The sequence below is a fragment of the Ailuropoda melanoleuca genome, chromosome 15, assembly GCF_002007445.2.
Source record: "Ailuropoda melanoleuca isolate Jingjing chromosome 15, ASM200744v2, whole genome shotgun sequence".
Classification (NCBI taxonomy): domain Eukaryota; kingdom Metazoa; phylum Chordata; class Mammalia; order Carnivora; family Ursidae; genus Ailuropoda; species Ailuropoda melanoleuca.
In genome coordinates, this window is record NC_048232.1 from 6,818,761 (window position 1) to 6,838,858 (window position 20,098).

Sequence of the window (20,098 nt, forward strand, 5' to 3'; positions counted from 1 at the left end):
AGCGAGACTGAAGGAGAAAGCAGAGTGGGAGGGCGCTTCGGGAAGGACCCGCGCATGCGCGGTGAGGACTGTCTGACCGACCTTCAGCCGGGCCGGTACCACCATGTTCTCTCGGGCGGGCGTCGCTGGGCTCTCGGCCTGGGCCGTGCAGCCGCAATGGTATGGCAGCTTGCGGAAGGAACGGGAGGGTTGCGAGGAATGGAAGAGCTCGGTCGGGGGAAAGAGGAAGCGAGTGGAGGCAAGTGGGACGGGACAGGGGTCGCAGGGCCTGTCAGGCCCCCTGTCCCGAGGAGGCCTTGGGAAGCCCGGGCTGCAGGAAGCCCCTCCGTTCCGGGAAGGGTGCGCGAAGGGGCTGCGGTGACAGCAAGGGCTCGCCACGTCTCCTGAGGCGGGGTGGGGCGGCGTGAGGGCCACGAGGAGCGGTCATCTTGGACCTCGGGCTTGAGACTTTAGTCCGAATTGATTTCAGGGCGGTCTTGGATTCACTAAGCTAAGACATACTTAGGGAGCCCCTGCTGCGTGCCGGGCAGGTGAAGATAGAGTCGTCTTTCCCCGGGCCCACAAAGGGGGAGGGGAAGACCTAAGGGAAGGTCTAGGGGAAGGTTAAGTTGTGCTTTGTGTCCTTGACGCCTTTTGAAACCCTCTAGTGCTGGGCAGGGTTTGTATGGGCCAGTAAGAGCTGTTCGATTCAGCCAGGACGTGTATTAAGCACTTACTCTGTAGCGCGGGCTCTTTGCTAGGCACTGCTGAGTAAAACAAGTGCCTTCGTGTGCTTATGGTAGTTCGGATGCAAAAGGGACCATAAAAATCCGTCTGATGGCGATCGGAAAGGAAAGACACCTAGCACTATCTTGAAACCTTTATGTTAAAGCAGTAACCCTGCAAGGTCATGAAATTGTCCCAAGGTCCTGAGGAGGAGATAGATGGCTTTCAAGCGCCATCTGTTAACTGCCGTGCAAGTTTAAGGATTTTAAACATTGGTTTCCGAAAAAAAAAAAAAATGCGTATTAGAAGTCCAAGCAATAGGCAGATAAACGTTGGTTTGTGGGTGGTACCATGTAATAGGATGAAATGTCTTAAAGCTAGACGGAGTCTGGAAGAATTTCAGACACGATGCTAAGGGGATTATTGGCTAAAAGCTGAGTGTAGCAATTCCTCGGTTTTACAGTAAGGAAGAATTCTAACGAGCTGCAGCGCAAAACTAGATTTTGTGTCCTAATTTTCATGTGGAGGGACTATAAAGCCTTAATGAAAATAGGTACGTTTTTCATTAAGCAAAAAATTCATAACAATAGAGAAAAAATTTAGGGTAATAAGGTGATGAAATAGGATGTGAATATCTAGATAAAACTGTTGGTGGATTTGCCTTCAAAGTCAGATTTTTTTTTTCTAATATTGAAAATGAGTACTCATTTCACCTTAGTTGGATTCTCAGTCATGTAGGTTGTCCCATTTGTTAATCACACAGCACACATTTGCTGGGTGCCTGCCCTGCACCAAGTTGGTACTGTGGAAAGTACTAAACAGTTGGTGGTAAACAAATATATATGGTCTTAGTGAGCGTTATGGGACAGTTTCTAGCATGCAGTGGTTCTCAGCAAACGTCAGCTCTCCTTCCCCAGTTGCTGTGCAGAAATGTCATCTGTCAGTATTTTTACCTGAGGTAGTATCCAAGTTCATCTTTAAGAAATGGAAAGAGTTTCTGAAACGAGGACAAAATACTTTGCATAAAATTGTAGCAATTTTTAAAAAACCTTGTAAGGCAATTTGAAGATCTTATAATAAAGGATGGTTTTAAATAACAGTAGTCTGACATAACTGCTAGGCTCCTAAATTGGAACCTCCATTGGCAGATACAGGTTGTAGTCTTGACCTTAACCCCTTTAGAATGTTGGTTTTAAATTGGTAGGTTATGAATCTTCATCAAACATTGAGGGAAAGCATTTTCATGTGTTCCATTATTCTGGGTGCCCTTTTGCTTCCCACTTATAATTGCCTTTTAAGTACAGAAATGAAAACCATCTTAATGTTTCACACTCCACAGAATTAATTTGGAAGCGGAGAAAAATAGCTTTGCCTTTACAGAACCATGAAGGGGCATTTTCTCTGTTCTGTTTTGGTTATTGGAAGCTTTAAAAATGCAATTTGTTATTGTTACAGGTTTTGTTTCAGGGAGGTTAGCTTACTAACAGCTAAAATATTAGGCCTTATTAACATCTTAGTGAAATTATATTAATTGTTTAGGGTATCAGTAAAATACCGTAAGTTTCAGGAAATTAAATTTGTTTTTAAGTAGCATTTAAGAAGATGGAAATAAGGAAGAGACGTGTGATTTTTCTGTCTTCAAATCAGGGGAAGATAAATGTTATTTCATGTTCCCCATTCTCTAAAGTGGACTGTTTTATAGTAGCATACCAATAGCCATAAATTGAATTATATACGCTGAAAAGGAAGGGAGATGGAGTTTCAGGAAACACAAGGCATATTGTATTTGGAGACTGAAGTGGCAGATATTTACTTACTTGTAAAAGTAAAAAAATGTGAGGCATCAGGGTGTGTAGTGTAGGAGATCCACTCTGGAGCCAGACTATCAGGATTTGAATCTCGACTGCCACCCACCTGGCTGTGTGACCCTGGACAAGTTACTCGGTGTCTGCCACCATTTCTTTGTCGGTTAAATGGAGGTAATAATTGCGCACAGTTCAGCACTCTTGGGTTAGCACGAAGATAAAATGAGTCAGTATTTGTAAAGAACAGAGCATGGTAGGAGAAATGCTGGTATGGATCCAGATACATGAACTGAAAACTGTAAACGACATTATGCAGTTCCTCCATAAAATGTAAGAAGGTTTATTGTACTTGCCAAACAAGACTGGATCATGGGTGGTCATGGGGGAAAAAGTGCCAGGGAGTCATTTTTTGTTGGAGAGGCAGGTGATGGACTTTCATACAATGATTTATTATTAGAATTAGACATACTTCATAATTTTCCCTAAAAATTAGCTGTTGCTGCTTCTTCCTTAATTTTTGTATTTATATAGCATTATACACTTAACATTCTTGCAAACTCTGTAATTTCTTTGAAGAATTGTTCCCGTAGCAACCTCGTTGACTCCCTCCTCTACTACTGTTCTTAGCTTTGCTAACAGTGCTGTATGATCATAGTAAATAATGGTAATCCACAGGGGTGCCTGGGTGGCTCAGTTAGTTTAGTGTCTGCCCTTGGCTCAGGTCATGATCCTGGGGTCCTGGCATCAAGTCCCGCATCCAGCCCCTGCTCTGTGGGGAGTCTGCGTCTCCCTCTGCCCCCCCCCAACATGCACACGCGCGCTTGCTCTCTCTCTCTCTCTCTCTCTCTCTCTCTCGTTCTCTCTCGCAAAGATAAATAGAATCTTAAAAATAACAATGTAATCCACAACTTCTGACTTTTCTGTCCATTATATCTGGTATGTTTCAGTTTTCTCCAGTAATCTCCCAAGGATTTCTCAGGACTTGATGTAGTTTTCTGGAATAAACAACTGTTTCAAAACTTTATATTTTCATTTGCAAAAATTACATATTCAGCAGAGCAAGTTGCCCCTAAAGAGAGTTGAGATCAGCTCGTGGTTATTCTGTATGTACTCAAATTTTACTTAAAAATGAAATAACAGGGGCGTCTGGGTGGCTCAGTCGAAGCATCTGCCTTCAGCTCAGGGTGTGATCCTGGCATTCTGGGATCGAGCCCCACATCGGGCTCCTCCGCTGGGAGCCTGCTTCTTCCTCTCCCACTCCCCCTGCTTGTGTTCCCTCTCTAGCTGTCTGTCTCTCTCTCTGTCAAATAAATAAATAAAATCTTTTAAAAAAAATGAAATAACATAGATGTCTTCAGAACTGAATGAAAGCTAAACATGAGAGGACTTCAAAATAGGAAATTAGAGCATGTGCACAGCATAAAGAATCACAAAAGATCCTACCTCTTCATACCTCTCACTTGGGAGACTTGTGGAAACCAAAACATTCTGTGTTCATCCAAATATGGCATGCAATTCAGATTTATTCCCTATGATATTCTCTGACTAGAAACTTAATGTCCCTTAAATTGGAGTGTCTGCCTGGATCCATCATGTCCAAATGTCACTTCTTATAGTCTATACATTTAGATTGGTTGTGGTGAAAAAGTAGATAAAAAAAAAATCAACAAATGATGTTATTTTCCAAGTGCCATTATGAAAAGATGTTAATGGAATGGTTAGCATGTCAGTTAAGTGTGCTCTGAAATAGTAGTGCTTGTCAGTATTTGACAACTTCTTTCTTTTCCGTTAGTGGATCCATTCTTAGAACAAGTCTAATGTTTTTCACGTAGTCTCCATCCTCTTCTGTGTATTTCTCTCTCTATGACAGTGTAATACCAGTAGTAAGATATATAAGTCGAGATTGTTGGGACACCTGGGTGGCTCAGTTGGTTAAGCGGCTGCCTTTGGCTTGGGTCATGATCCTAGGGTCCTGGGATTGAGCCACACCCACCCTGGGCTTCCTGCTCAGTGGGGAGTGTGTTTTTCCCTCTCCCTCTGCCCCCCACTTGTGCTTGCTCTCTCTCTGTCTCTCAAATAAATGAATAAAATCTTTAAAAAAGAAAGAGATTGTTAAAAATAATGGTTTTGGTTATGACCTTTCAGACTTTTTATGCACATAAACACATAGAATCACAAAAATGGGGTCATAAAACAATTTTATAATATCCTTTTCTGAGGGTATTGTGAAGAGGCTTTATTTTTTAGTACTGTTTCAGATTTCTAGAAAAGTTGAGCATGTAGGACAGAGAGTTCCATATACCCACATCCGACTCCGGACAGTTCTCGACTTAACCACATCTCGCATTGGTGTGGTATATGTACTACAATTAGTGAAACAGTATTGGTACATTATTAAGGTGCATGGTTTCATTAAGGTCATTCTTTTGTTGTATATTCTGTGGATTTTGACAAATGCATAGTGGCATCTATATACCATTACGGTATTACAGAATAGTTTTACTGCCCTAAAAATCTCTCCCCAGAATCCTAGCCACCACTGATCTTTACTCTTGCTGTAGTTTTGTCTTTGCTGGAATGTCAGATAGTTGGAATCAGACAGTATATAGCCATTTCACATTGGCTTGGGTTAGCAATATGCAGTTAAATTTTCTTCATATCTTCCGTGGCTTGATAGCTCACTTATTTTTATTGCTGAATAACTCCATTGTATGGATGTACAAGTTTGTTTTTCCGTTCATTCACATATTGAAAGACATATTGGTTGCTTCCAGTTTTTGATGATTGTGAATAAAACTGCTATAAACATTTGTGTGCAGGTTTTTGTGTAGACATAAGTTTTCAGCTCAGATGGGTAAATACCTAGAAGCGTGATTGCTGTATCGTATGTTAAGACTGTTTAGATTTTTAAGAAACTATCAAACCATCTTCCAAAGTAGCCATATCATTTTGTATTCCCACCAGCAATCAGTGAGAGTTCCTGTTGCTCCACATCCTTGCCATCATTTAGAATTGTCATTTTTTAAAAAATTTAGCCATTCTTGGGGCACCAGGGTGGCTCAGTTGGTTAAGCATCTGACTCTTGGTTTCAGCTGAGGTCATGATCTCAGGGTGGTGGGATCAAGCCCTGTGCCCGGCTCCATGCTGGGTGTGGAGCCTGCTTAAGAGTGTCTCTCTCTCTCTCTGCCTCTCTCTCTTAAAAAAAAAAAAAGTTAGCCATTCTTACAGGTGTGAAGTGGTATTTCATTGTTTTATTTTATTTTTTTAAGATTTTATTTATTTTTCGGGGGGGAAGAGCAGGAGAACACAAGCAGGGGGAGCAGCAGAGGCAGAGGGAGAAGCAGACTCCCCGCTGAGCAAGGAGCCTGATGTGGGGCTTGATCCCAGGACCCTGGGATCATGACCTGAACTGAAGGCAGACGCTTAACTGACTGAGCCACCCAGGTGCCCCAAAGTTTTTGTTTTTGTTTTTATTTTTCTTTAACTTTTTAATTTTTTTAGTAATCCCTACTCCCAACGTGGGGCTCGAACTCACGACCTCAAGATCAAGTCATGCGCCTCTGACTGAGCCAGCCAGGTGCCCCATTTCATTGTTTCAATTTGCAATTCCCTAATGACATGATACTGAGCACCTTTTTAATGCTTATTTGCCATCTGTTTCTCTTCCTTAGGCTTGTGTTTTGATCTTTTGTCCATTTTTTATTTGGGTTGTTTGTATTCTTATTGTTGAGTTTTACGAATTCTTTGTGTATTTTAGATACAACAGTCCTTTATCAGATACGTGTTTTGTAAACATTTTCTCCTGGTGTGTGGCTTGCTTTTTCTTTCTCTTCATAGTGTCTTTTACAGAGCATAAGTTTTTAAAATTAATGAAGGCCAGCTTAATTATTTTCTTCTTTCACGGATCATGCATTTCATATTTTATCTAAAAACTTAGAGCCATACCTAAGGCACCTATGTTTTCTCCTGTGATATGTTACAGAAGTTGTATAGTTTTGTGTTTTTCATTTAAGATCTATGGTTCATTTCAAGTTAATTTTTGTGAAAGGTGCAGGGTTATTATCTAGATTAATATTTTTCCATATGGATGTCCCGTGTTCAGCACCACTTGTGGAAAAGAGTATCCTTTCTCCATTTAATTACCTTTGCTTTGGTATCAAACCTAAATCAGTTGACTGTATTTGTGTGGGTCTCTTTCTGGATTCCCTATTCCTTACTCTGTGTCTTAACTCCCCTGACTTACTCATTCTATAACTGGAAGCCTGTATCTCCCACTCCCCTTCACCCATTTTGCCCATCCCCCCCCACCCCTCTCATCCTGGCAACCGTCAGTTTGCTCTTTGTGTGGGTCTTATTCCACTTTTTATGTTTTCATTTGTTTTTGTTGTTTTTGATTTCACTTATGAGTGAAACTCTGGGCTCTCTCTTCTCTTCCAGTGATCTACTTGCCCATTCTTCACCAATACCATACTGTCTTGATTACCGGACTTTTATAGCAGTAAGTCTTGAAATCAGGTAGTGTCAGTTCTCTGGCTTTGCTCTTCAGTATTGTGTTGGCTATTCTGGGTGTTTTGCTTTTCCATATAAATGTTAAAATCAAGTTGTTTTTTTTTTTAAGATTTTATTTATTTATTTGACAGAGATAGAGACAGCCAGCGAGAGAGGGGACACAAGCAGGGGGAGTGGGAGAGGAAGAAGCAGGCTCATAGCAGAGGAGCCTGATGTGGGGCTCGATCCCATAACGCTGGGATCACGCCCTGAGCCGAAGGCAGACGCTTAACCGCTGTGCCACCCAGGCGCCCCTAAAATCAGTTTATTGATATATACAAAATAACTTGCTGAGGTTTTTGTCTAAAATTGTATTGATCAAGTTGGGAAGAATTGACATTTTAGTAACATTGAATCTTCCTATTCATAAATATGGAATCTCTCTCCATTTATTTAGATCTTTCATCAGTTTTGTAGTTTTCTTGTGGCATATTTTGTTAGATTTATATGTAGTCTTTTGTAGTTAGACTATATGTAGTCTCTGTGTTTTTTTTATTGTGGTAAAATATGCAAAAATTTACCATCTTAACCATTTTTTTAAAAGATATATTTATATATATTTATATCATGTATACTATATATTTATAGATTTATTTATTTAAAAGATTTTATTTATTTGAGAGAGAGAGCACGCACCAGCTGATGAGAGGGGCAGAGGGAGAGGGAGAANTAAAAAGAAAGCAGTTGACTTCTGTATAGAGACCTTGTACCCTACGACCTTAACTGTCATTGGTTCCAGGAGTTTTTTGGCCAATTCTTTGGGATTTTCTACATGGACAGTCATGCCGTTTATGAATAAAGGCAGCTTTATTTCTTCCTTTCCAAATCTGTATACCTCTTATTTCCTTTTTTTTTTTTTTTTGTCTTACTGCATTAGCCAGGACTTCCGGTACAGTGTTGAATAGGAGTAAGGAGAAAGGACATCCTTGCCTTAGTCCCAATCTTAGGGGGAAACTCCCTAGTTTTTCATCATTAAACCATAGGGGGTTTTGGTAGATGTTCTTTATCAGGTTCAGGAAGTTCTCTGTTCATAATTTGCTGAGAGTTTTTGTGTTTTGTTTGTTTGCTTTTTACTGTGAATGGGCATTAGATTTTGTCAAAAAAATTTTCTGCATCTATTGGCCATATGATTTTTCTTCATATGGTGGTGGATTATATTATTTGATTTTTAGATGATGAACCAGCCTTGTATACCTGGAATAAATCCCAGTTGGTCATGGTGTATAATTCATTTTAATACATTGTTGGATTCAGTTTGCTAATCTTTTGTTGAGGAATTCTGCATCCATGTTCATGAGAGATAATGTCCTCTTAATTTTCATTTCTTAAAATGATTTTATCTGGTTTTGATATTAGGGTAATGCTGGCCTCATGAAATTAGGAAATGTTCCTTCTGCTTGTAATTCTACTTCCGTATTTTGGCACCAGCTTCCATGTTCCATGAGTTATAGATCTCTTTCCCAAGTCTCAAAAATCTCACGTGTTTCCAAACCCATTGGACATTTCCACCTTGTCCCATGGTCTTTGTGTCATATTCATTAAAATTCATTATCTCTAGAGAGATCATCCCCACTCAGTTTTCCTACCTTGGTTAATGACAACACTGTCTACTCAGGTCATTAAGTTGGAAATCATTCTTACTGGTTTCCTTTTCACCCTTAAGAACTCGCTCATAAATCTGGTCTTCCTGTTGCTTTGCCAACATGTTAGTTGAGGTCCTTACCTTCTCCAGTCTGGAAGCTGCAGCAGCCCCATGCAGTCCCCATGTCATCAATATTCCAACATCATTTTATGTTTTTCACTGCCATCTGAGGTACTTAGAAATTAAACTGGTTGTGGGCTTATAAATACTCATTGTTTCCCTGCTACCTATAAAATAAAATTTAAGCTTATTAACCCAGCTTGTCCAGCTTCAAAACTACATCCTATTTGGAATGTCCTCCTTAGGCCTTCTTTGGTTATGCACAAGTTTATAGATTCTTCAGTTCTCCCATGGAGCTTTCTGAGCCAACACAGACACTTTGTAGACATTTAAGGGCTAACAGTTAATTTATATTTGATAACACGTTGTCTTCCTTAATAGGGTGGCGTTCCTCTCCTGCTTATTTTTCATAAATGTAGCTTTATAAATATACACGTGTGTGTATATTTAACATGCATATAAGTCACATCATTCTTACTTTTATGCATTAGCACTTTAATCATAAAGACTAGAAAAATATTTAGTGTTACGTTTTATGTAAAACCTTAAGTTTTTATGAATCTTGTTTATGAAATAATAGTATGCTTCTTGTGGTCACGGACCATGTCCTGGAGCATAGTGGCTGCTTAGTACATTTTTTAAAAAGATTTCATTTATTTATTTGAGAGAGAGGAAGAGCGAGCACGAGCACAGAGAAGAGGGAGAGACTTGCAGGCTGGATCCCAGGACCCTGGAATCGTGACCTGAGCTGAAGGCAGATGTTTAACCAACTGAGCAACCCACGAGTCCCTACTTAGTATCTTTTTATTGAGTTGGAGAAGTTAAGAATTGGTTTAAATAAACTGTACTTTCACACATGTGGTCATGTTAGAATGTATAATTGATCTTAAGTGTTACTTGGAAAAGTTTCAGTGAACTAAGGAAGTCAAGGTAGCTTTTTAGAGGTGGCTGACCTTGGTTTTAAGTATACTTGGAAGGACTTTTCTGTCATAGAAACAGTGCCAGCAGAGGCATGAAGGTGGGACTAGAGCATGTGTGATCACAATCGTGACTGCGGTGGAAGGTCTGTGTTGTTAAGGGAGACAAAATGAGGCCTTAGGTAATAGGGTTTGTATCAGTATTAAGGGATTAAATATATCTATATGTGTGTGTATATATAAATATATGTATGTCAGAGTCCTATATTTAATAGATTGTTTCTTTATGGGGCATTCTTTAAATTTATTAACTTTGAAGGTTTTTCTTGTATCATGGGGCTATTTTTCAGAAAACTAAAATATTTTTAAAACTTTTGTTTTCAGGATCCAAGTTCGAAATATGGCAACTTTAAAAGATAGTAAGTACTTTATCTCAATATGTGAATGAAGAAAAGCTAAATTTTGACAAATAAAAATAAAAATATGCTCTTTAGCCCCATGTATATTTGATCAAAATTGACAAAATGATTCTTGGTCATATGTGTGTGACATTGAATTTGTTTTGGAAAAGACCAGTGTGAGGCAGCACACGGTTCTGCTTCTGTTGTCTGTACTGTGACAATGATAGTAGAAAAATCTGTATTTAAATGTTTTAAATGTATAATGTGCTGCCCTCTTCCGTGGCCATCCTGTCCTAAGTGGCAGCTGGGTTTGACTTTCTGTTAGCACTCATGTGGTCACCCTGCCTGTCTGAGGAGCAGCTGGCTTTCACCTGTGCTCGGTACTCATTCTCACTTCAAGCCTCATCATCATGCTGTTAATCGATGGTCTGAGTGCTGAGTATTCTGCCTTACAGTTTAGAAAGCTATTGCGATAGGGGCGCCTGGGTGGCACAGCGGTTGGGCGTCTGCCTTCGGCTCGGGGCGTGATCCCGGCGTTATGGGATCGAGCCCCACATCAGGCTCTTCCTCTATGAGCCTGCTTCTTCCTCTCCCACTCCCCCTGCTTGTGTTCCCTCTCTCGCTGGCTGTCTCTATCTCTGTCAAATAAATAAANATACCTCTTATTTCCTTTTTTTTTTTTTTTTGTCTTACTGCATTAGCCAGGACTTCCGGTACAGTGTTGAATAGGAGTAAGGAGAAAGGACATCCTTGCCTTAGTCCCAATCTTAGGGGGAAACTCCCTAGTTTTTCATCATTAAACCATAGGGGGTTTTGGTAGATGTTCTTTATCAGGTTCAGGAAGTTCTCTGTTCATAATTTGCTGAGAGTTTTTGTGTTTTGTTTGTTTGCTTTTTACTGTGAATGGGCATTAGATTTTGTCAAAAAAATTTTCTGCATCTATTGGCCATATGATTTTTCTTCATATGGTGTGGTGGATTATATTATTTGATTTTTAGATGATGAACCAGCCTTGTATACCTGGAATAAATCCCAGTTGGTCATGGTGTATAATTCATTTTAATACATTGTTGGATTCAGTTTGCTAATCTTTTGTTGAGGAATTCTGCATCCATGTTCATGAGAGATAATGTCCTCTTAATTTTCATTTCTTAAAATGATTTTATCTGGTTTTGATATTAGGATAATGCTGGCCTCATGAAATTAGGAAATGTTCCTTCTGCTTGTAATTCTACTTCCGTATTTTGGCACCAGCTTCCATGTTCCATGAGTTATAGATCTCTTTCCCAAGTCTCAAAAATCTCACGTGTTTCCAAACCCATTGGACATTTCCACCTTGTCCCATGGTCTTTGTGTCATATTCATTAAAATTCATTATCTCTAGAGAGATCATCCCCACTCAGTTTTCCTACCTTGGTTAATGACAACACTGTCTACTCAGGTCATTAAGTTGGAAATCATTCTTACTGGTTTCCTTTTCACCCTTAAGAACTCGCTCATAAATCTGGTCTTCCTGTTGCTTTGCCAACATGTTAGTTGAGGTCCTTACCTTCTCCAGTCTGGAAGCTGCAGCAGCCCCATGCAGTCCCCATGTCATCAATATTCCAACATCATTTTATGTTTTTCACTGCCATCTGAGGTACTTAGAAATTAAACTGGTTGTGGGCTTATAAATACTCATTGTTTCCCTGCTACCTATAAAATAAAATTTAAGCTTATTAACCCAGCTTGTCCAGCTTCAAAACTACATCCTATTTGGAATGTCCTCCTTAGGCCTTCTTTGGTTATGCACAAGTTTATAGATTCTTCAGTTCTCCCATGGAGCTTTCTGAGCCAACACAGACACTTTGTAGACATTTAAGGGCTAACAGTTAATTTATATTTGATAACACGTTGTCTTCCTTAATAGGGTGGCGTTCCTCTCCTGCTTATTTTTCATAAATGTAGCTTTATAAATATACACGTGTGTGTATATTTAACATGCATATAAGTCACATCATTCTTACTTTTATGCATTAGCACTTTAATCATAAAGACTAGAAAAATATTTAGTGTTACGTTTTATGTAAAACCTTAAGTTTTTATGAATCTTGTTTATGAAATAATAGTATGCTTCTTGTGGTCACGGACCATGTCCTGGAGCATAGTGGCTGCTTAGTACATTTTTTAAAAAGATTTCATTTATTTATTTGAGAGAGAGGAAGAGCGAGCACGAGCACAGAGAAGAGGGAGAGACTTGCAGGCTGGATCCCAGGACCCTGGAATCGTGACCTGAGCTGAAGGCAGATGTTTAACCAACTGAGCAACCCACGAGTCCCTACTTAGTATCTTTTTATTGAGTTGGAGAAGTTAAGAATTGGTTTAAATAAACTGTACTTTCACACATGTGGTCATGTTAGAATGTATAATTGATCTTAAGTGTTACTTGGAAAAGTTTCAGTGAACTAAGGAAGTCAAGGTAGCTTTTTAGAGGTGGCTGACCTTGGTTTTAAGTATACTTGGAAGGACTTTTCTGTCATAGAAACAGTGCCAGCAGAGGCATGAAGGTGGGACTAGAGCATGTGTGATCACAATCGTGACTGCGGTGGAAGGTCTGTGTTGTTAAGGGAGACAAAATGAGGCCTTAGGTAATAGGGTTTGTATCAGTATTAAGGGATTAAATATATCTATATGTGTGTGTATATATAAATATATGTATGTCAGAGTCCTATATTTAATAGATTGTTTCTTTATGGGGCATTCTTTAAATTTATTAACTTTGAAGGTTTTTCTTGTATCATGGGGCTATTTTTCAGAAAACTAAAATATTTTTAAAACTTTTGTTTTCAGGATCCAAGTTCGAAATATGGCAACTTTAAAAGATAGTAAGTACTTTATCTCAATATGTGAATGAAGAAAAGCTAAATTTTGACAAATAAAAATAAAAATATGCTCTTTAGCCCCATGTATATTTGATCAAAATTGACAAAATGATTCTTGGTCATATGTGTGTGACATTGAATTTGTTTTGGAAAAGACCAGTGTGAGGCAGCACACGGTTCTGCTTCTGTTGTCTGTACTGTGACAATGATAGTAGAAAAATCTGTATTTAAATGTTTTAAATGTATAATGTGCTGCCCTCTTCCGTGGCCATCCTGTCCTAAGTGGCAGCTGGGTTTGACTTTCTGTTAGCACTCATGTGGTCACCCTGCCTGTCTGAGGAGCAGCTGGCTTTCACCTGTGCTCGGTACTCATTCTCACTTCAAGCCTCATCATCATGCTGTTAATCGATGGTCTGAGTGCTGAGTATTCTGCCTTACAGTTTAGAAAGCTATTGCGATAGGGGCGCCTGGGTGGCACAGCGGTTGGGCGTCTGCCTTCGGCTCGGGGCGTGATCCCGGCGTTATGGGATCGAGCCCCACATCAGGCTCTTCCTCTATGAGCCTGCTTCTTCCTCTCCCACTCCCCCTGCTTGTGTTCCCTCTCTCGCTGGCTGTCTCTATCTCTGTCAAATAAATAAATTAAAAAATCTTAAAAAAAATTTTTTTAAAAAAAAGAAAGCTATTGCGATAAATTCACAACTGGAATGATAACTCCTTTTATCATAACATAGTACTTCTGTTTTTCAGTTACCAGGCGACTAAAGTCAATCAAAAACATCCAGAAAATCACCAAGTCTATGAAAATGGTAGCAGCAGCAAAATATGCCCGAGCTGAGAGGGAGCTGAAACCAGCTCGAGTGTATGGGATAGGATCTTTGGGTAAGTGAAGGGTGTAATTCACAAATTATGAAGAACTGTTTAACAGAGATCACCACTAGTGACTTTCATTTGGTGCTTGGTGACAACAGGTCTAGTCTGAGTGTTTGTCATTACTCATTTTTCACAGCAACCCTACAAGGATTAGAACTGCTAGAGTCCCTGCTTTACAGATGGGAAACACTAAAATCAAGTAACTTGCCCAAGGTCACATACTTAGGTGGTTTGGCGTCAAAGCCTGCCTCTTAACCGCTGTATGTGGCTTTGAATGTTAAAAATACTCTGAAAAATTTCCCAAATTATTAACTGTATATTCAAAAGAACTTAGAAATACAGTGCATTCAACTCAGGTGCTTGACTTCGTCCCATGATGTTGTGATGTGCTGGTCTAAGACTACGGGATGGGGAGGTGGTACCCTGCAGTGCAGTTGACTGAGCAGGCGTGGACGGGACTCGTGAATACGTGAGTGGGATGTGTAAACGTCAACTGTATAGAAGGCACATTTCGCTTATTTCGAAATTGAAGAAAATCTATGTAGTATCTGTGTATTGATATATCTGCATTTTAGATTTAATTGCCTCATGCAAAAGTTTCTTGTGCTCTTTCATGTTTTTTAAACATCCATTTATACTGGTTAAAAAAAAAAAAACAACTTTGCGTGAGAAAATGTAGAGCGCTAGGCCTTGGTGGAAATGGGTCATTGCTCTAAAAACACCACGTTTAGTTTCATGTAACAGGTACGGAAGACAGTTGGTAGTTAGGGTTCAGCGATCCTTATCAACTCCAGCCCTTTGCTGTCATGAGTCCCATCCGGTGCACAAGTCCTAAGTGCCTTAGTGGCTCAGTAAAGTTTGGTTGATAAATTACTCTAGCCTTTTTACATGAAGAGGGAAAGTTACTTCACTATTCACCTTTCTTGCTGATATAATAAGTATAATAAATTTGTTTCCCTCCGAAGTCTATAATCACAAAATTTTCTAATAAAGAACTGACTTAGGTGGCTGATTAGAGTATTAGTGGTAAAATATTAAAAATTAAGCCAAGGCTGCCAGTCGGTTCTGAAGTCCTTCAGACCAAATACTAACTGTTAGGTATTAAGTGGCTAATCATTTTAAATATTTAAAATAGAAAATTTTAACAGGCATTTTATGCTGTACAATATAAAACATAAAAAGAGACTTAGATATTCTCCCCATTCCCCTGAACTGTGGAGGTATTTACTTCTCTCTGCTTTTTTGGTTTATTTGTTTCGAATTTTTATTTAAATTCTAGTTAGGGGTTACCTGGGTGGCTCAGTTGGTTAAGTGTTCGACTTTTGATCACAGCTCAGCTCTTGCTCTCAGGGTGGTGAGTTCAAGCCCTGCGTTGGGCTCCATACCCAGGGTGGAGCCTACTTTAAAAAAGAAGTCTAGTTAGCATATAGTGTAACACTGGTTTCAGGAGTAGAACCTAGTGATTCATCACTTACATATAACACCCAGCGCTTATCCTAACGAGTGCCCTCCTTAATGCCCATCACCCTACTTCTCTGCTTTTTATGGAGGGTCCTCAGGTTTTGGCATTTGAGAATCCCTGCTCTATATTGAAAAAAGGTAATAGGAGGAATTTTGTTGACATGGGTGAATGTGGTGGCCGTGAAGATGCTCCCTGCGCCCATGGGGGCACCAGCTGTTGGAGTTCACCCTGCATTTGCACCCAGGCCACGCTTCCCAGGGGCCATGCCTAGCCAACACCTGAGCAGCAGGACGCTTGAGCAGGCATGTTCTTGGGAGACTTGCAGCCCCCCAGCAGTCTTGCTGAACTTCCCCTCAACTGCACAGTGGTCCAGGAAGCTGCCACCCAACCCCTCTTCCCTCCTTCCTGCAGGTCAGACCTGCATCATGATGTGATGGCCCTCCCGACTCCTTCCTGCCTTCTCCCACAGCCATTTCCTCTCTTTCCCCAGTAAAATCTGTGCATATTTCATCCCGTTTAATCCCCTCTTGGGCTCTGCTGCTTCCAAAACTAGACCAACCAAGTGAGATGGTTAGAGCAATCCCCAAAATAAAAGTGGCATCTGCTATTTTAATGCCAAGTTTTTATAAGAGCTTGATATGCAGATTATATGAGCAAGTCAGTAAATACTTGCTTCTTTTTAAAAATGCTTGTGTGCTGAAGATTTGCATCCTTTACAAGTCTGATATCTAGATAAGTTGGTACTCTGTAATTTGGTCTCCTTATAAATTCTTTAATTGTACTAGAGATTTCTTTAAGTCAACATTTGAGGTAAATTGTTAATTGGCCCTTGGTGCCTTTATCATACAGAGATTTAAACCTTTATGGTTTTTAACCTGATTGTAAATTGAGTAAGTACACAGACAATTTTGATTATATCAGTTAGATGCCACCTAAATTGAAATGCATCATTTCAAAAACATCCAACCCTTTTAGCTCTTTTGTAAATTAGAGATTTTTGCTGTATTTGGTGTATGTTACATATTTTAAATTTCTTGCTTTTTGTTTGTAATTTAAGCTTTGTATGAAAAGGCTGATATTAAGGTGCCTGAAGACAAGAAGAAACACCTCCTTATCGGTGTGTCCTCAGATCGCGGGCTCTGTGGTGCTATTCATTCCTCGGTTGCTAAACAGATGAAAAATGAGGTGGCCACGCTCACAGCAGCTGGGAAAGAAGTCATGCTTGTTGGAATTGGTGATAAAATCAGGGGTATACTTCATAGGTAATTTAAATAGATATTATTTGTGTGTAGATGGGTGTAAGCATGAATAAGTGGGAGTGTCTTTGATAGATCATTTCAGCAAGGTGTCTTTTTTTGGTTACCTATTTTTATACCCACAGAGAGGTTTTTGTTTTATTTTTATTTTTTCAGGACTATCAGAATATATAGATTTCTTCTGTTTTTTATTTGTCTTGTGTTTCTGGCTTCATCCAGCCCATGAGTAGAAGCAACAGGAATATCAAAAGCTAGTTTTCATTTTACACAAGGACTGTCAAGAGCTAGCACAGCCTGGAAGTGTCAGAAGTGAGCACAGTTAACTGAGACAGGAAGAGAGAGAAAGACTAGAGAAACACAACACAGGAGAGGCCTGGTTACTAAACCTTAGTTCTTGAGCCACTAAGTAATCATGACAATGGATGGGACAGCTCCATTCAGTGACCAGCCCCCTTGAACCACAGTGATAAATTTTTTCCTTGCTCCCTGTGTTATTTAGACAGAAGTATTCCTTTAAACTACTCTGTGTGATCTCTGGATTCTCTTGTAGGACCCACTCTGACCAGTTTCTGGTGTCCTTCAAAGAAGTGGGAAGAAAACCTCCTACTTTTGGAGATGCGTCCGTCATTGCCCTTGAACTCCTAAATTCCGGATATGAATTTGATGAAGGGTCTATCATCTTTAATCGGTTCAGGCAAGAAAAATTTAGAAAGCGAAGCTTTTGACCCTTTAAAATAAGTAAATGCTTACTTAACAGTTTATTGTTTTGAGATTGACATTTGCTTGTATAATTTCTAGGTCTGTCATCTCCTACAAGACAGAAGAAAAGCCCATCTTTTCCCTTGAAACCGTTGCAAGTGCTGGTAAGGAGTTTTTGCAGGAAAAGTATTTTTCTGTGTAGAAAGCAGAGATGTATGCGTTCGGGAAAATAGTGTTTGTCAGGATGGCCTGTTTGAGCAGTAGAAAACGATGTCGGGCTCTGTTACCATATATCAGTGGCTTCCACGATCTCTTAATCCATTCATTATGACTCTTACTCCATTCCTTCATTAATAGAACATAAATAAATGATTAGATGTGCTTTCTGTTCTCAAAGATTGAAGAGCCTAGCTAGAATTGGCTTTGCATTCTCTGTCTGGGAGCTCTCCCGAAGCACAGTACAGTCCGCAGCTCTGAGTAGTGATGTCAGCAGTGCTCACAATTAATGTACATTGACCCGCTCAGTTCTCTTGTCTTATTGTTTGAGTTAACATCATCATTGCTCAGGGAAGCAACCTAGAAATAATACTGTGGAACCGACTTTATTTTCCTGAGGCATTTTCCCCTTTTATCCATAGTATTTCATGTATTGAGACGTACAGTTTTTTAACATTTTAATGTCTCTGAAGTTGGATGTTTCTGCCAGTCAATGGCATGCCATTTTTAATTGACTGTTATTTTCTTTCTTAGTGGGCTAAAATTGGGGTTATCATCCGTAGCATTTTAAGTTTGATGAAGTACAATACTTCAGCACTTTACCCTAATGAATGAACGTCGAAGTGTGCCACTAAATTTTTGCAGCATAATCAACAAGATGTAGGTTGGCCTCTGATTCCCCACCCCCCTCTTCCGTATTCCATTTCCCTCTCATTTTCCTGATGGACACCGGAAGATTTCTCCAATAATCAAATGGCTAATTTGGGATTTTTGTATTCCACTAAACGAGTTTCAGTTTTTTCATTAATTCTTTTATTTAAAAGAAAATGTATTAAGTATTTGCTTACATTATGCCTGGCACTCTATTTGATGCTATCCAGAGGACTTGAGGACCATGAAATGCAGAGAAGTTATTTTAATTGTTGGCTTCTTAGTTTTTATTAAGTTAAGTATTTGCAGTAGAATATCAAATGCTTTGTTTACACGTTATAGTCTGCTGAAAATCTGCTATAATCTGTAGTGTGGAAATAGATGAAACTTTTAGAACTGAGTGTTTTAACCTATCTTACATTGACTTCTGCTCTGTAATTAAGGGTTTTTATAGCAGTAAGGTGTTTTGATTAAATCCCTCTTTGCACTGTATAACTTCAAAGAAATTTATGACTTGTTTTAACAGAGAGCATGAGTATCTATGATGATATTGATGCTGACGTGCTGCGGAATTACCAAGAATACAGTTTGGCCAACATCATCTACTATTCTCTAAAGGAATCCACCACGAGTGAGCAAAGTGCCAGGATGACGGCCATGGACAACGCCAGCAAGAACGCTTGTAAGCACACAGTGGATCTCTTCCGAGAGCGTTCTCTTGCTGAGAGTAGCGTGAGGACCTTTGCATCAAAAACGTTACCCATCCCTTAAGTACACCAGGAAGCAAGAGAACAAGGATCTAGTCCCAGGCTCTGCCACTGATTCTGTGATATCTTTGACAAATGACCATCTCTTCTCTTGAATGTTTTTCATCTTAAAATGTAGAAAAATAATCATCTCTGCCTTAGGGGAATTTATATATCTCACTTGATAGGCAGTAAATTTGCAGGTATTTTGAAAAAGTACCCATGGAAATGGTAAAAAAAATATCTTTGTGAAATTTTTTGAGAGGCCAAGTTTGGTACTCAAAAAGACATAAAAATTCTTATTTTTAAATTAAGCAACATACATCTATGAATACGTTAAGGAACAAGTTACTCTTTCGTAGTGTTAAATTGTGTTGTCTAATCCCTTTGTTTTGTTTGTAGCTGAGATGATTGACAAACTGACTTTGACGTTCAATCGAACCCGCCAGGCTGTCATCACGAAGGAGCTGATTGAGATCATTTCTGGCGCAGCAGCTCTGTAAGTAGCGGCAGCCTGCTTCAGACACGTTTCCTCCTCTCTCCGTGTCTGCTGGCTTAACATAAGGACGTTTCCGTTTGTTTTGCTTTGCTAAAGGTGAAATGATCCATTGCCTAACCTTGTAATCTACTTTTAGGATATAAAGATTTGGTAAAAATGAGATCTCTGGTTTCTCCCGTTTCAAGCTGAAACTTTTGGCCTCAGTTTCTTCTTTTTTCAAATCAGTATATTACTAGCTCTCTTTCCTAAAGCATTAGGAATAAGGATGTAAGTAATCCAGTATCATTTATAAAATCTGTCTTTGGAACTTAAAACATTACAAACCATGCTCTCCAACTATAGGACTGGTTTTGGGTTTGGTTTCATATAAATCTTGGGGTTTTTGGTAAATCTTGGTAAAAATTGGTTCTTTACTAATATGTCAGTACCATATGCTAATGTACCATTTTCCTCAGGAAAACTTATTGGTTAAGGTTTGTGAAACCAGGGTTGAGAAAATGGGGATTCTGTTTTTAAAATGACTAAATCTGTTTTTAAAATGACTAAATTGAACCCCCACCATGAGCCAAGGTCAGTGCTAGGAAGTGTCAAAGGATGTAATCAAGGCATTGGTGTTCTAACAGGATACAAAAACATGCAGGTAGTTGTGATGAGAGGTAAATGTATAGTAAGTTATCTTTGACTCATTCTTCCTCACCTCCTCTTAATTGGTCACTAAGTTCTGTAAATTTTACCTTGTAAATGTCCCTTAACTCCTTCC

General features: G+C 39.4%; 1 protein-coding gene and 1 long non-coding RNA gene across 7 annotated transcripts in view; one reads left to right on the forward strand and one right to left on the reverse strand.

The window, feature by feature from the left end:
• ATP5F1C (ATP synthase F1 subunit gamma) overlaps positions 1–20,098 on the forward strand; it is a 23,103-nt gene continuing 3,005 nt past the window's right edge. The window contains exons 1-8 of one of the 6 annotated variants that reach the window (XM_011237764.3): positions 1–159; positions 10,062–10,096; positions 13,687–13,818; positions 16,329–16,533; positions 17,078–17,221; positions 17,326–17,390; positions 18,620–18,775; positions 19,242–19,342. In XM_011237764.3, the coding sequence (XP_011236066.1) occupies positions 104–159; positions 10,062–10,096; positions 13,687–13,818; positions 16,329–16,533; positions 17,078–17,221; positions 17,326–17,390; positions 18,620–18,775; positions 19,242–19,342 (894 nt within the window). In that variant the 5' untranslated portion in view covers positions 1–103. Of the gene's footprint in view, positions 239–10,061; positions 10,097–12,907; positions 12,943–13,686; positions 13,819–16,328; positions 16,534–17,077; positions 17,222–17,325; positions 17,391–18,619; positions 18,776–19,241; positions 19,343–20,098 lie in introns of those variants that run through there. The other 5 variants (XM_011237763.3, XM_034643538.1, XM_034643537.1 and 2 more) reach the window with 5 other exon arrangements.
• LOC117796279 overlaps positions 11,201–20,098 on the reverse strand; it is a 19,281-nt gene continuing 10,383 nt past the window's right edge. Inside the window, exons 3-4 of the long non-coding RNA XR_004620653.1 lie at positions 15,100–15,209; positions 11,201–11,773 (exon numbers count right to left, since the gene is read on the reverse strand). This is a non-coding gene — a long non-coding RNA (uncharacterized LOC117796279). The remainder of the gene's footprint in view (positions 11,774–15,099; positions 15,210–20,098) is intronic.